The sequence below is a fragment of the Salvelinus namaycush genome, chromosome 12 (assembly GCF_016432855.1).
Source record: "Salvelinus namaycush isolate Seneca chromosome 12, SaNama_1.0, whole genome shotgun sequence".
Lineage (NCBI taxonomy): Eukaryota > Metazoa > Chordata > Actinopteri > Salmoniformes > Salmonidae > Salvelinus > Salvelinus namaycush.
Window position 1 is genome coordinate 11,345,223 of NC_052318.1, and position 17,285 is coordinate 11,362,507.

General features: G+C 44.4%; 2 protein-coding genes across 2 annotated transcripts in view; one reads left to right on the forward strand and one right to left on the reverse strand.

Annotated features, from left to right (window-relative positions):
* Positions 1-17,285, reverse strand: part of LOC120056456 (calpain-5-like) — a 48,190-nt gene that overhangs the window by 9,544 nt on the left and 21,361 nt on the right. Inside the window, exons 3-4 of the mRNA XM_039004625.1 lie at positions 11,472-11,680; positions 8,143-8,335 (exon numbers count right to left, since the gene is read on the reverse strand). Of these exons, the coding sequence (XP_038860553.1) occupies positions 8,143-8,335; positions 11,472-11,680 (402 nt within the window). The remainder of the gene's footprint in view (positions 1-8,142; positions 8,336-11,471; positions 11,681-17,285) is intronic.
* Positions 14,444-14,944, forward strand: LOC120056696 (olfactory marker protein-like). Its single transcript, XM_039004902.1, has one exon. It carries the CDS (start codon positions 14,444-14,446, stop codon positions 14,942-14,944), a length of 501 nt encoding a protein of 166 aa, XP_038860830.1.

Genomic DNA, 17,285 nt, shown 5'->3' on the forward strand with positions numbered 1-17,285 from the left:
CTATGCCGTTCTGTACCATCACTCATTCATATATCTTTATGTACATATTCTTCATCCCTTTACACTTGTGTGTATAAGGTAGTTTTTGTGAAATTGTTAGGTTAGATTACTCGTTGGTTATTACTGCATTGTCGGAACTAGAAGCACAAGCATTTCGCTACACTCGCATTAACATCTGCTAACCATGTGTATGTGACAAATACAATTTGATTTGATTAAGTAAAGGTGTTAAATGAGGTGAAAAGGAGACTGGATTGTCACTTTAAGCGTTGTTAATTGTCTGCTAATGGGCCATAAACTGTGGATGGGCTTCCCATTGTATACAAGCTGGTTGCGTAAGTTTAGGTTGCCAGAACATTCATCCCTCGCCCAATGGGAAATCTGCAAGCAGTTGTCTGGACTTCACAGAGCAATGGGAGTGAACAGAAAAGTGAACATTCACACAGTTGCAATCAATGTCTTTTATAAACACTGAAATGATATCGATATGGGATTGGAGGAAAAAATGCAATCAAAAGGCCTGAGTACAGTATTTGAGATCTTTCTTTAGCTTGCCGATGACAATTGACGGGGGTTTACACTTTTGGGACTATTCCAGAATACGAATAATATTTTAACCCAGGTGTGATCGACCTATTCTGCCTAGGCCATCAGCTCTGTGGAATATGTTCTTTAAGAATTCCAAACCACACAAATAATTTTTCAAACCCAGTTTGTGTGTATAAGGTAGTTTTTTATCGAAAACGGGGGGGGGGGGGGGGGGGGGGGGGGGGTTGAGACAAAAAGCAATTAGGCTTGGAATCTGGGGAGAGAGATGCATGAGGGTGGCTTTTAAGATGCCTTTGTTGTATTCCTAAATCAGACCTCCTCACAACAAAAAGCCTGTGAATAGAATAGCGTCTAGCATTTTTGTAACATTCCCAGGACGTTAACAACAATAACCAAACGACAACCACCAGACGTATCACGTCCAAGGAATTAAAGACGTTGGCTTTCGGCGCTGTCAGGGCCATTCGTCGAATGGATCCTCAAGAAAAATCAGGAATATAAAACGCTCATCTCTCCCAGTTGAGCTAGAGTACTTGACTCGGAATCACACAATGCTGGACTGTAAATAAGTTCTAGTGCAGGGGTGGACCTACTGTATATGGTGCCATACAAAGAGAGAGAGAGAGAGATAAACAAAAAGCAGCTCGCCTGAGATCCAAAGATTGGAAAGCTGCCGCGGTCATCCCCCTCTTCAAAGGGGGAGACACTCTAGACCCAAACTGCTACAGACCTATATCTATCCTACCCTGCCTTTCTAAGGTCGTCGAAAGCCAGGTTAACAAACAGATCACCCACCATTTCGGATTCCACCGTACCTTCTCTGCTATGCAATCTGGCTTCCGAGCTGGTCATGGGTGCACCTCAGCCACGCTCAAGGTCCTAAACGATATCATAACTGCCATCGATAACAGACAATACTGTGCAGCCATATTCATCGACTCTTTCGACTCGACAATCACCACATTCTTATCGGCAGACTCAACAGCCTTGGTTTCTCAAATGACTGCCATGCCTGGTTCACCAACTACCTCTCTGATAGAGTTCAGTGTGTCAAATCGGAGGGCCTGTTGTCCGGACCTCTTGCAATCTCTATGAGGCTGCCACAGGGTTCAATTCTTTGGCCGACTCTCTTCTCTGTATACATCAATGATGTCGCTCTTGGTGCTGGTGATTCTTTGATCCACCTCTACGCAGACGACACCATTCTGTATACTTCTGGCCCTTCTTTGGACACTGTGCTAACTAACCTCCAGACAGCTTCAATGCCATACAACTCTCCTTCCATGGCCTCCAACTGCTCTTAAATGCAAGTAAAACTAAATGCATGCTTTTCAACCGATCGCTGCCCGCACCTGCCCGCCCGTCACTACTCTGGACGGTTCTGATTTAGAATATATTGACAACTGCAAATATCTAGGTGTCTGGTTAGACTGTAAACTCTCCTTCCAGACCAACATTAAGCATCTCCAATCCAAAATTAAATCTAGAATCGGCTTCCTATTTGGCAACAAAGCATCCTTCACTCATGCTGCCAAACATACCCTCGTAAAACTGACTATCCTACTGATCCTCGAATTCGGCGATGTCATTTACAAAATAGCCTCCAACACTCTACTCAACACATTGGATGCAGTCTATCACAGTGCCATCCATTTTGTCACCAAAGCCCCATATACTACCCACCACTGCGACCTGTATGCTCTCGTTGGCTGGCCCTCGCTTCATACTCGTCGCCAAACCCACTGGCTCCAGGTCATCTACAAGTCTTTGCTAGGTAAAGCACCGCCTTATCTCAGTTCACTGGTCACCATAGCAGCACCCACCCGCAGCACGCGCTCCAGCAGGTATATTTCACTGGTCACCCCCAGAGCCAATTCCTCTTTGGCCGCCTTTCCTTCCAGTTCTCTGCTTCCAATGACTGGAACGAAGTGCAAAAATCACTGAAGCTGGAGACTCTTATCTCCCTCACTAACTTTAAGCACCAGCTGTAAGAGCAGCTCACAGATCATTGCACCTGTACATAGCCCATCTGTAAATAGCCCATCCAATTCCCTCATCCCCATACTGTATTTATTTATTTATTTTGCTCTTTTGCACCCCCGTATCTCTACTTGCACATTCATCTTCTGCACATCTATCACTACAGTGTTTAATTGCTATATCGTAATTACCTCGCCACTATGGCCCATTTTATTGCATTACCTCCCTTATCTTACCTCATTTGCACACACTGTATATATACTTTTTTTCTACTGTATTATTTACTGAATGTTTGTTTATTCCATGTGTAAATCTGTGTTGTTGTATGTGTCGAACTGCTTTGCTTTATTTTGGCCAGGTTGTAAATGAGAACTTGTTCTCAACTAGCCTACCTGGTTAAATAAAGGTGAAATATATATTCTTTTAATTGACGATGACCGGTAGATGCACTGTAAACCCCAAGGCATTTTTAACACAAATACTCATAGTAAGTTGAACTCAAAGTCAATGAAAATGCATTATTACTTATGTTTATGTGGTACTGATCAAAGTTAAATGAGAACTAAAAACAAGCCTATTTGTTTTTAAAGTTATTAACTTTTCTCCAGCATGCTCTACTGCAGGAAGATTTTCTGGAATTGTGTATCAGTGTTTTGTAAGTACAGTGTATTCGGAAAGTATTGATTCCACTTCACTTTTTCCACATTTTGTTACGTTACAACCTTATTCTAAAATGGATTAAATGAATGTTATTCCTCATCAATCTACAAACAATACCCCATAATGACAAAGCTAAAACAGGTTTTAGAATTTTTTTAAAAGGATTAAAAATAAATAACAGAAATACCTTATTTACATAAGTATTCAGACCCTTTGCTATGAGACTCGAAATTGAGCTCAGGTGCATTCTATTCCATTTTATCCTTGAGATATTTCTAAAACTTGATTGGAGTCCACCTGTGATAATTTCAATTGATTGGACATGATTTGGAAAGGCACAAACCTGTCTATATAAGGTCCCACAGTTGACAGTGCATGTCAGAGCAAAAACCAAGCCATGAGGTCGAAGGAATTGTCCGTAGAGCTCCGCGACAGGATTGTGTCGAGGCACAGATATGGGTAAGGGTACAAAAAAATGTCTGCAACATTGAAGGTCTTGAAGAACACAGTGCCCTCCATCATTCTTAAATGGAAGAAGTTTGGAACCACCAGGACTCTTCCTAGAGCTGGCCGCCCGGCCAAACTGAGCAATTGGGGGAAAAGGGCCTTGGTCAGGGAGGTGACCAAGAACCCGATGGTCACTCTGACAGAGCTCTAGAGTTCCTCTGTGGAGAAAGGAGAACCTTCCAGAAAGACACCCATCTCTGCAGCACTCCACCAATCAGGCATTTGTGGTAGAGTGGCCAGATGGAAACCACTCCTCAGTAAAAGGCACATGACAGCCCACTTGGAGTTTGACAAAAGTCACCTAAAGGACTCTGACCATGAGAAACAAGATTCTCTGGTCTGATGAATCCAAGATTGAACTCTTTGGCCTGAATGCCAAGCGTCACATCTGGAGGAAACCTGGCACCATCCCTACGGTGAAGCATGGTGGTCGCAGCATCATGCTGTGGGGATGTTTTTTAGCAGCAGGGACTGGGAGACTAGTCAGGAATGAGGGAAAGATGAACGGAGCAAAGTACAGCGAGATCCTTGATGAAAACCTGCTCCAGATCCCTCAGGCCTTTATGCTAGAGTGGCCAGACGGAAGCCACTCCTCAGTAAAAGGCACATGATGGCCTGCTTTGTTTGCCAAATGGCACTTAAAGACTCTCAAACCAAGAGAAACAAGTTTCTCTGGTCTGATGAAACCAAGATTGAACTCTGGGGGATGTTTTTCAGCTGCAGGGACTGGGAGACTAATCAGGATCAAGGGAAAGATGAATGTAGCAAAGTACAGAGAGATCCTTGATGAAAACATGTTCCAGAGCACTCAGGACCTCAGACTGGGGTGAAGGTTCATCTTCCAACAGGGCAACGACCCTAAGCACACAGCCAAGACAATGCAGGAGTGGCTTCAGGACAAGTCTCGGAATGTCCTTGAGTGGCCCAGCCAGAGCCCGGACTTGAACCTGATGGAACATCTTTGGAGAGACCTGAAAATAGCTGGAAGCGATTACTCACCGCGGACTGGAAGGAACGTATTCCTTTAACGAGTCCGACAAGAATGATAGCGTCTGAATACTTATGTAAATGTGATATTTCTGTTTTTCATTTGTAATAGATTTGCAAAAATGTCTAAAAACCAGTTTTTTCGTTGTCATTATGGGGTATTGTGTGTAGATTGATGAGGACAAACATTTATTTAATTATTTTTAGAATAAGGCTGTAACAAAATGTGGAAAAATTCAAGGGGTCTGAATAATTTCTGAATGCACTGAATTGAGTGATTCATCTTATGCTACACATTGATAAATAACACAGAGTACATTTTTCTAAACTAATCCAATAATTTAGTTAGACTTTTTGCACCTGTTACTGAAATTGTTATTCCAGTTTAAATGGCTTAGGTAGTCTCCTCTCACTGTTCCTAACCCTGGCAGTCATTATGAATGCAGGTTGCAGGTGAATACACATTTAAACTGTTGGATATCCTAACTCTGGCTGGATTCTAATAGGACTTACACATCGCTTTGCAAGCCAGCATAATGTGACTTGCAGGTAGGGTAGCAAAATTCTGGTACATTCTCTACGTTTTCCAGAAATCCCGGTTGGAAGAATCCTGGAAATCCCTCAATCAGGATTTTTTGAAAATCTGGGAATTTTGGGAAAGTTAACAGAATTTTGAAAACCTACTTGCAAGCCTGATCTGGCCTGTAAACCATGAGTTTCAGGCCACTGTATTAGGGTAAAGCTAGGCCTCAAAATAAGGCCTCATGAGATATGTGTTGTATTTTCATAAAGAGTTTAATTATAATGATAACATTCACCTAAGAACTCACTTGGTGACGGGCACAGTACTGAAAATGAACAACATTCAACAAATGTCTATGTCACACTGGGATTTTATATTGGAGGCGTGGCTTACTGGGGCTGTTACTCAAAAATGTTAAGCTGATACAACTCAAATCTGAGTCAAAATTCCCTTTCTGACTAGGGATGAATATTTTCCAGAAAATTGACCAAGTTTCAATACCGGGAACAAGAGTCCCGGGAAATACCGCAAAGTGCCCTTTTAAAGCGTTTAAAACCAAGATATGGTAACTATGCCAGGGTTCTCCCCAAATAAGAGGGGCACTACGCCATTTTGTCAGCTTGGCTGCCTCACTATGTAAAGATTTCAGAGCAAAATAAACTAATATTTAGTAATGATGCAGTAACTATCTTTGATCGCCAATGACATTGTTGTGAATTGCAAAACAGGCTGTTCATAAATTCAGAGCGTTATCATGTTCTTCAATCAATTCAGTGCATTTCAGCAGTAAGCTATATCAACACATAGTGCGCTCAGGACCCACAGAGCACACCACGAGTATAGCGTTGTCGAATCATACAAACTTTGTAATGGCATTCAATCAAGTTGCTAAGCTTGCTAGATAACCTCCAACGAATGACAGAATATATCCTATATTTGTCAACATCAAGTTGATTGTACAGATAGCAGATCAGCTCATGAATAACGGGGAGATGAAGAGTGGAATTTGTGGAAATAGTTTAAATATCAAGGTATCTTAACGGGGACAAACTCTGTTTTAAAAATATCCATATCTACTCTCATACCGTTTGTTGATCACACATTCTCTAGTGAAGCTCTCATATGGGCAGCAAGTATGAGACAGCACAGAGAATAGAGAGAAATGTTTGAGCTGTATTTTGATATGCATAAGCGAGAGACGTGCATTGATAATGCAACCTATGGATTACATTCAGGAATGTTCATGCGAGACAGGAGTCATGATTTTAGGTTTCAGTGGGAATGGGACTAGATAGGGAAATAACCTAGGCTCTAGGACAGGAGAAGATAGAATTTTCCCTCATGCCTCTGAATTATTAACAGACAATGTCTGTTACAGAGATGCCTATGTAGTGAATTGTGCATAGGCCTATCAAATTTGTGACTGCCTGAAGAGTCACAATCACAGCTCAAAAAGGTACACGTTATTTTATAGGCTAAACTGTAGGGGCTTCCTGTAGGGTTTATTAACTGCATTCAGGTCGTGTCCATTATGTGTGTGCTTTGAATACATTTTTATTTTACCTTTATTTAACTAGGCAAGTCAGTTAAGTACAAATTCTTATTTTCTATGACGGCCTAGGAACAACAACTGCCTTGTTCAGGGGCAGAACTACAGATTTTTACCTTGTCAGCTCGGGGATTAGATCTTGCAACCTTCCGGTTACTAGTCCAACCCTCTAACCACTAGGCTACCTGCCGCCCCCAGATGTGGCGACTTTGTGTGAAGTAAAGACACTAGGCTAAAGGCTTCCTTGCGACAACCTGTTTGGATAATTAACTATTTCATTTTTTTGCTCATCTGATGCTGCGCATGTTGTGTATTTTGTGGAATTGCATTAGTTCGACATTGGGGAAAAACGTTGTAATTGCCATTACATTTTTCTGGACATTTGAAGAATGTTCCAGGGACAGTCCTGGGATCCCGATTACCCATGTTAATCCATAATTCTGACTGTAACCCTACCCCTAGGTGTTCCTTAGATTTAATTGATGTTGTTTTCCACACATTTCCTGATTGGGACAATAAAGAGATTGATCCTGTATACTGTACACACTCATACAAATGAAGTCTCATCAGTAAAGTATTGGATGATTAGATGGATCATTTTCCTCTTGCAAAGATACACTAACTATAACTTTTGAAATAGACGGGATGGCACATTATCATGACGATTGCCAAATATTGCAACTGCAAAAAAAAAATATTCCAAATAGCAGGGCCCTATTAAGCCACAATGCAGCAACACGTTTTGCAACAGAAAACAAAAAGTACAAGTATTGTAGTACCTCCCTGTTTCAAAGCATTTTCTTAAAGTTTTGTACTGTGATCTAGTAACTGACTAACCTGAGCCACCGCACATTGACTCTGTACTGGTGCCCCCTCTATATAGCCTCGTTACTGTTATTTTATTGTTGCTCTTTAAATATGTTATTTTTCTATTTTCTATTTTTTTCTTTTTTCTTTTTATTTATTGTTTACTTCAGTTTATTTAGTAAATACTTTCTCAACACTTTTTTTCTTAAAACTGCATTGTTGGTAAAGGGCTTGTAAGTAAGCATTTCACTATAAGGTCTACACTTGTTGTATTTGGCACATGTGACAAATCAAATTTGATATGACCCCCTTGCCCCCCCCCTCACCATGATACAAAATGTCTGTCTAGTCCAGATCTTCCGGTTTCCACTAGCTTCTATTGCCACAAAGTCAGATTCCACAGCCACAAAGTAAAAATTGGCATAATTTTTTAAAACTTTTTGATCTGATAAGTTTAGCAGTACGGTTAAGGTTAGGGTTGAAATCAAATTTTAAGAAGATAAATTGTAGAAATGGGCAGGGTTTATGACTTTATGGGTATGAAAGCTAGTGACGACCAGATCTTCCCCGACTGACTCACCCGGATGGAACAGCTGATGAGGCCATCCCGGTTGTGGACCTTCAGCACTCTCTCAAACAGCTGGTTGCGGGCCACCTCGTCCGTGGCCATCTGGCCCTCCAGCAGGTCCATAGGCTCCGACACACCCCCTGTGAAGTCCACCAGTGCATCCGCCGTATTCCCACCGTCCAGGGCCTCGTAGCAGCCGTACACTCTGCAGGGACGGGAGGACGGGGAGGAGGGATTTAATGAATGAATGAATTAAAATACACTGAACAAAAATATAAATGCAACAAAGATTTTGTTGAGTTACAGTTCATATAAGGAAATCAGTCAATAGAAATAAATTCATTAGGACCTAATCTATGGATTTCACATGACTGAGAATACAGATATGCATCTGTTGGTCACAGATACCTTTAAAAAAAGTAGAGGTGTGGATCTCGAGTGGCACAGCGGTCTAAGGCACTGCAATGTCACTACAGACCCGGTTTCAATCACAGGCTGTGTCACAACTATCCGTGACCGAGAGTCCCATAGGGCAGAGCACAATTGGGCCAGCGTCGTCCGGGTTAGGGGAGGGTTTGGTCGGGGGGGCTTTACTTGCCTCATCGCACTCTAGCGACTCCTTGTGGCGGGCCGGGCGCCTGCAGACGTCGGTCATCAGTTGAATGGTGTTTCCTCCGACACATTGGTGCGGCTTGTTTCCTGGTTAAGCGGGCGGGTGTTAAGAAGCGCGGTTTGGCAGGTCATGTTTCGGAGGATGCATGACTCGACCTTCGCCTCTCCCGAGCCCGTTGGGGAGTTGCAGCGATGAGAAAATATTGTAATTGGATCGCAATTGGATATCATGAAATTGGGGAGAAAATGGGGGTAAAATACAACAACAAATAAACACCCAGTATCTAGTGTGACCACCATTTGCCTCAAGCATCTCCATTGCATAGATATTCAGGCTGTTGATTGTGGCCTGTGGAATGTTGTCCCACTCCTCTTCAATGGCTGTGCAAAGTTGCTGGATATTGTCAGGAACTGGAACACGCTGTCGATCCAGAGCATCCCAAAGAACTTCAATGGGTGACATCAAATCAAATTTATTTATACATTTGTGACATCAGCTGATGTCACAAAGTGCTGTACAGAAACCCAGCCTAAAACCCCAAACAGCAAGCAATGCAGGTGTAGAAGCACAAACATGTCTGGTGAGTATGCAGGCCATGGAAGAACTGGGACATTTTCAGCTTCCAGGAATTGTGTACAGATCCTTGCGACATGGAGCCTTGCATTACCATGCTGAAACATGAGGTGAATGCGGCGGATGAATGTCACAGCAATGGGCCTCAGGATTTCATCACAGTATCTCTGTGCTTTCAAATTGCCATAGATAAAATGCAATTGTGTTCGTTGTCCAGAGTTTATGCCCGCCCATACCATAATCACACTCTCATCATGGGTCACTCTGTTCACAACGTTGACATCAGCATACCGCTTGACCACACGATGCCATACACGCTGTCTGCCATCTGCCTGGTACAGTTGAAACCGGGATTCATCCGTGAAGAGTACACCTCTCCAGTGCGCCAGTGGTCATCGAAGGTGAGCATTTGCCCACTGAAGTTGGTTACGATGCCAAACTGCAGTCAGGTCAAGACCATGGTGAGGACGACGAGCATGCAGATGGTCTTCCCTGAGACGGTTTCTGACAGTTTGTGCAGAAATTCTTAGGTTGTGCAAACCCACAGTTTCATCAGCTGTCTGGGTGGCTGGGTGCAGACGATCCTGGTGGTGAAGAAGCCGGATGTGGAGGTCCTGGGCTGGCGTGGTTACACGTGGTCTACGGTTGTGTGGCCGGTTGGACATACTGCCAAATTCTTTAAAACGACGAAAAGAGGCGGCTTATGGTAGAGAAATTATATAAAATTCTCTGGCAACAGCTCTGGTGGATAATCCTGCAGTCAGCATGCTAATTGCACACTCCCTCAAAACTTGAGACATCTGTGGCATTGTGTTGTGTGACAAAACTGCAAATTTTTGAGTGGCCTTTTATTGTCCCCAGCACAAGGTAATGATCATGCTGTTTAAAGCAGCTTCTTGATATGCCACTCCTGTTAGGTGGATGGATTATCTTGGCAAAGGAGAAATGCTCACTAGCAGGTATGTAAACAAATTTGTGCACAACATTTTACAGAAATATGTTTTTGTGCATATGGAACATTTCTGGGATCTTTTACTTCAGCTCATGAAACATGGGACCTTTACATGTTGTGTTTATATTTTTGTTCAGTATAAAAAATAATATATGCCATTTAGCAGAAACTTTAATCTAAAGCAATTTAGTCATGCGAGCATGAATTTTACATATGGGTGGCCCCGGGAATCGAACCCACAATCGAAACCCACAATCCCGGCGTTGGAAGGGCCATGCTCTTCATCTGAAGTCAAATATTCCTCTATCAATGCTGTCTACAATGCACAGTTGACATCTGGATGACAAAGGAGCCTAGATTCTTTTACAGGCATTCCCATTCTGATTTTCTGCCCAATTATTGGCAAAATAGCTACTATGATTGGTCAAAAGACCAATTATTGGCAAAATAGCTACTATGATTGGTCAAAAGACCAATTATTGGCAAAATAGCTACTATGATTGGTCAAAAGACCAATTATTGGCAAAATAGCTACTATGATTGGTCAAAAGACCAATTATTGGCAAAATAGCTACTATGATTGGTCAAAAGACCAATTATTGGCAAAATAGCTACTATGATTGGTCAAAAGACCAATTATTGGAAAAAGATCAGAATCGGGCTCCCATTGTAAATGCAGCCTTAGTTGACTTCAAATCTTAATATGTGACTCTACATCTCAATCAAAAGGACAGTGAATAGTACATATTTTGAATCAGTCAGAAGAAGTAGTACATAATAGATTATTAGGTCTTATTATAAGACATGCTTATAACATGTTATAAAGCATTATACCTACAGGCTTTAAGTAAAGTGTTACCAATTGGAAATATTTATTAGATTGAGTGAGTGCGTCTTCGTTCTAAAAAAAAATTCTGCATACCTCAAATATTGGGAGACTTAAACATAGCATCAGATGTTTAATTAGATGACATTCCCCCAGGGCTGCTACAGTACTCTCTCTTTATCCCTGTCCCATAGGTGTTCATTTCATTTTAATGTTGTTGTTTTTAACCCTGACTTTACATGACATTCCCCAATTGGGACAATATATAGATTGATGGACAAATGGATTGAATAATACATTTTTCACCAAGACAGTACCACACATTTCCCAATTTGTACAATAAAGCCATTGACTGATTGATTGATTCATTGACTAACTTCGCATAGGCCTTCTCCACCAGTGCGCTCCAGAACTCGTTACTGTCATCTGAGTGGCAGTAGACCAGCTGGTTGTCCACCGTGGGCAGCCGGTCGTCAATCACCACGTCCACCCACTCGCCAAAGCGCCAGAAGCGGAAGTGGAAGATTCCGGCATATGACTCAGGCGTCTCTGTGTCCCACTCCTGCTCCTTCCAGTCTGGGATGACCTGAAGGGAGGGCAGGGTGGAGGGGGGAAGTGTGGGGGGTGGAGAGGACGGAGTGGAGGAGGTCAGAGAAGGTGTAGATGGAGGGATAAGAGGTTGGGAAAGAGGGGGGAAAGGTGGTGGAAGGTAGGAGAGGGAGGAGAGTTGGTGGAAGGTAGGAGAGGGAGGAGAGGGGTGGAGGGTGGAGTGGGAGAGGGAGGGGAGGGGTGATGGGGGAGTGGGAGAGGGAGAGGGAGGAGAGTTGGTGGAAGGTAGGAGAGGGAGGAGAGGGGTGGAGGGGGGAGATGGAGAGGGAGGAGAGGGGTGGAGGGTGTGGAAAAGTAGGAGAGGGAGGAGAGGGGGGAGGGGGGAGAGGGAGTGGGAGTGGGAGCAGAGGGGGAGTGGGGTGAAGGGTGTGGGAAAGGTAGGAGAGGGAGGAGAGGGGTGGAGGGTGTGGAAATGCAAGACGAGTAGAGGGAGGAAAAAGAGTGTTGGTTATATTATGAAAGCCAAACGAACAAGTTGTGTGTCGGCCGAACTCATAAATACACACCCTCTTGTGAGTGAGGCTGTCATCCCCGCTGCAGCATACCTCTTGCCCCCACCTTGTCCCCTCTCGGCCGGCCGATGCGTTCCGGAGGTTTAGGGGAACATTGAATGTAATTTATCACCAGGGTTCTGGATAGCATAAATCCAGAGGGAGAACAGGCGGAACAGGACACACGGCTGGGGAACGATTCGAGCTGCATGGAACTACCTGCCAGTCATCCCCTTCCCAGTGGCTCCCCCTCAGACTACGGTGGGGTGTATGGCACAAATAAGGTCACACTTAAGGCGTCTGCATACTTCCCATCCGAAACAGTTTGGAAAAGTTTGTGCATATATCATGATGAAATGTTATGACATTCTAATCATTTTGGTCTTCGGCAAGGTTTTTTTTCGGATGTTAGTGCACACTACAATTTACCCCCCCCCCCTGCTGGGGAGTGGTGGACTAAGAGCCCTGGTCGGTAGGTAGGATCTAGCTGTGTGGTTCCGATGGACCCTTCGTTCTGCTGATTGAGGGGCTATTTTGTGTGTGTGTGTGTGTGTAGTAGCGGCTCCTTTAAGAGGAGAGGATAAAAGAAACAGCACTGCACCATGGAAACCCCGAGTCATTTGAGAGCTACCCCCCCTCCCACTCTCTCTGACTTTGGCCTGGGGGGGAAGAGCGAGAGCGAGAAAGAGAGAGAAAGAGAGAGAGAAAGAAAGAGAGAGAGAAAGAGAAAAAGAGAGAGAGAGAGAGAGAGAGAGAGAGAGAGAGAGAGAGAGAGAGAGAGAGAGAGAGAGAGAGAGAGAGAGAGAGAGAGAGAGAGAGAGAGAGAGAGAGAGAGAGAGAGAGAGAGAGAGAGAGAGAGAGAGAGAGAGAGAGAGAGAGAGAGAGAGAGAGAGAGAGAGAGAGAGAGAGAGAGAGAGAGAGAGAGAGAGAGAGAGAGAGAGAGAGAGCGAGAGAGCGGAATATCCATCTTGGCTTTCATCCAGAAGACAATAAAGCTCTATAATAACTCTACTCTGCGAAGGATGGAGTGGCCAGAAACAGCAGCTCCATCCACCCCTGCAGTCCCCTCCTCCCATCCCATAACTCAGGCAGTGGTGCCCATCAGACCAGACACACAGAGGTACCCCATCACCTGGTCCATATTTAATAGTGCACACTGTAGCAAAACATTTGGCAATAGAAAATTAAAATGAGCGCATCTTGATGGACAATTTCATGTAGTCCCTCCCTATTTCAGTCTGTTCTGCGGCTAATGAATACGGCCCAGAGAGGAAATGTTTTGAACATAGCAGATAGAAATAGAACATTTAAAGCTGACACAGATTCTATCTGACAGACAATCATATATCTGTTCTACCTGATACATTTCAATCTGAAGTTGAAGGCATGCGTCCCCTTGTGTTATGAGCAGCGGAGGCTGGTGGTGGGAGAAATCAGAGGACTTGGCTCATTGTAATGGCTGTAATCGAATGAACGGAAAGGTATCAACCACATTCCATTTGTTTGATACCGTTCCATTCCAGTAACACCAGCCCTCCACTGGTCACTTGGCAGACACACCAAATTACGCAGATTTCAGTCATACTTAGCAGAATACAGTATGTAGTGAGAGAGGTAGGCCTCCACTAGCCAAGCACAACGACGGGACAAATGTGAGATAAATATGTGACAACCACACAGCTGTCCCTGGTTTCCACAAGGGAAATCTCCGCGTCGCCACTGCAGACGTCATTAGCTCCAGTTGCCTAGTGCCTAATGCTCATCTTGCCAACTAAGAACACCAAGACGGCAAGACCCACCCCCCGTCTAAGGGTATTGTAGCCATGCGCGAGAGTCTTCCACACACTAACTGACTAGTTGACACACTAACTGACACACTAACTGGTTAACTGACACGCTAAATGACTAACTGACACACTAACTGGTTAACTGACACACTAACTGGTTAACTGACACGCTAAATGACTAACTGACACACTAACTGGTTAACTGACACTAACTGGTTAACTGACACGCTAAATGACACGCTAACTGACCCGGCGAGAGAGGAAGAAAGGAAGAGAGAGAGAGAGAGAGAAAGAGAGAGACAAAGATGCTGAGAACGTGACAAAGAGAGAGTGAGAGATAGAGGGGATTCCTGAGCGAGTGAGAGGACTCGGCCAGCCAAAGCATTTCTTGTTTGATCGAGCCTTCACCCACTTTTCGAACCATCATCCTCTTGAAGCTCGACCTCTTGAACCCAAACCAACATGGCTTCCCAAACCACACTGGAGCTGCCCTTCCAGCCCGACTTCCATCTGACCGAGGTGATGCACCAGCGGTCCACCACGGTCCAGTCTCTGCAGCAGCGCGGCGGAAAGCAGCAGGACGGTGAGCGTCTCCTCCGACCCCACGAGGCCGTTTACCGCCAAGACTTCTCCCTGCATTCCTTGCACTTCACCCACTGGGGCGTGTGGCTGGCACGTCCGGGCCGCCTCACTGTGATTGCCATCTCGCAACTCTGGGCGCCCGACCTCACCCACCTGATGAACCGCCAGCTACTGGACCCGGCGGGGGTGTTCTGGCGAGCCGAGGGCGATGGCAACGACACGCCTGTGCACCACTACGAGGCCGACGCCCAGGAGTTTAGCGAGCGGATCGCTGAATTAGAAAAGGTGAGGAAGACAATGTACTTCCTGCTGGTGTTTGAGGAGGGTGTTGGTCCCGACGTCTTTGAATGTTCCATCAGCTTCCAGGTGGACCAGAAGTGAAGACTGCAGGAGGAAATGGCGGCGGGAGGGCAAGGTACTAGGCGGCCATTTCGGAAATGTTTTCTTTAGTCATCTGGCATTATGAGCAAGTGCTTTCTTTTTTTGTCTTTCATCATGATTTTCCGTTACCACCCTTCCTTGTTGGAGCACAATTTCGTTTTTCGTTTCAAACTTCACACTGTCATTTTCTACATACAGTATAATATTTCTCCTTAATTAGGAAGTAAAGTTCGGGTTGGGGCAGGGGTCACAAATTGGCGGCCTGCAAGACAAATGGCCGATTTAATGTGTCCTGCAGTAGTTGGTACTTGCAACCACAGGGTAAAGGACACACAAACCGAGCGACCAGAGGGACCACAACCCCTCACGTCCTCTGGGGTGGAAGAAGGATAACACCTCAACACCACCACTCCCTTGTCTCAATTGCTTCCTTCCTTCAACTCTCATCCATCTCTTTTTCTTCCAGTCTTTCGTTTTAACATGGTATGACCGGCATCAAAACATAACAGAACAGGATTGCAATATGTCCTTTTCTACTGTCTACTTTAGGTAGGTTTTCCGTAGGGATTCAGGGATTTGTATCTGATCTAAACAACAGAGCATTTTGTTGTCTGATGTTGAAATTACTATGAAGGATACAGCGTTTAGAGCCATACTGTAGCGTCAGTCGAGTCTAGAGATGTGATTATTCATTACTTGTAATGTTTGTTTGATACCATAAAATGACTAAAGCAACTAATTAGAGAATGACTACTTGTAGGTCATTTATGTGCTGTTGAAATGGATTACTGATCTGAATAAATCTTAACAAAAGACAAAACGATTACTAGCAATACAACGTCAGCTCTGATGTTTTTCTATTACAAATTGTGTGTGTGCGTGCGCTGTGATTGTGTGTATGTCTGCGCCCATGCACATGACTGTCTGTTTGCATGTGTGTACTATCGAATTTCATTTTCTCTACTGCCGTCTGACAAAAGAGCAGGCTCGTCACAGATGACCTGAGACCTTGAGGGGGTCCCGGCTGTGTGTGGAGTCGTTCTCCTCCCACCTGAGGTGGCAGGCAGCAGAGAGGGATGCTGTACTGTAGTGTGGCAGCACAAACATAATGCCCTAGCGGACAACAGGGTCCTATTTATTATACAACAAATGGAAGGAAACAGCCAGAAAACAGCCAAAACTCATCCAAGAAGAAACGCTTTGGTTTTGGTTTTCCGGTGCAATTGGTGTGCCCTAATGAACACGATCCAGACTGGCTTCCTATTACCTCATCCATCTCCGTCTGGCCCCGGCCCGGATGACAAACGACCACGTGGGGGGTTGGCCTCCACAGAGATATAGACGGGTAGTGGAGAGCGAGAGATGGAGGGGAAGGGAAAGAGAGAATATGTAGGAGAGAGACAGAAAGAAAGAGAGAGAGGAGAGAGATGGGCGGCACCCACACATCCACCCATCCATTCATCCACCCACCCATCACAGAGGCACAAATTAATGCCTGAAATTACTACCCGCCACCTGTTAGATCGACTGTCTCAGTCTTTGCAGTTGACTACTTTTCTCCAAAATAAATCTCATCTCCATTCCTTTTGTCAGTAATGACAATGTGGAACTGAAACACAGTAGCAGCAGAGTACAGTGACAGTCTCTTGGGTCTCAATTAAACGAATGGCCTGCAGACTTAAGTGTGTAATTATCAATCTGATCGCGTCTCCACTGTCCTTCTCTTCCTTATTCAATAATATCAGCTCACAGTCACACTTTTTCCCTCTCATACTTACAGTTGCCTCTCACACACACACCGCACCAACACTAATTAGCTAGACCTGTGCACATACCAGCATCCTGGGGGATCTACCTCTTAGATATTGTATGCACCGCGCCTGGAGTCACTAAACCATCAATGCACTGCTTCCATCACATTCATACTGTCATGGTTCGCACGCACGCACACACACACACACACACACACCACACACACACCACACACACACCACACACACACACCACACACACACCACACACAGGAAATCAAGGTCTGTGATCCACAAATCAAAGTTCTTCTGGATGCAACACGGTTACAAATATTGTCTGGGAATCCGACCTACAGACGAGGTCTCCCCTAGGAAGCATGGAGGCTCTTCTAGGCGTGAAGATATTTAAAATGTCTAGGGATAGCCTAATATTGGCCTAATGGCCAAGGAGAAAGTCAAAATAATAATGTACAGTTGAAGTCGGAAGTTTACATACACTTAGGTTGGAGTCATTAAAACGTGTTTTTCAACCACTCCACAAATTTCTTGTTAACAAACTATAGTTTTGGCAAGTCGGTTAGGACATCTGC

Coding starts and splice junctions, on each gene's coding strand:
- LOC120056696 (XM_039004902.1), top strand. CDS start 14,444: ATGGCTTCCCAAACCACACTGGAGCTGCCCTTCCAGCCCGACTTCCAT.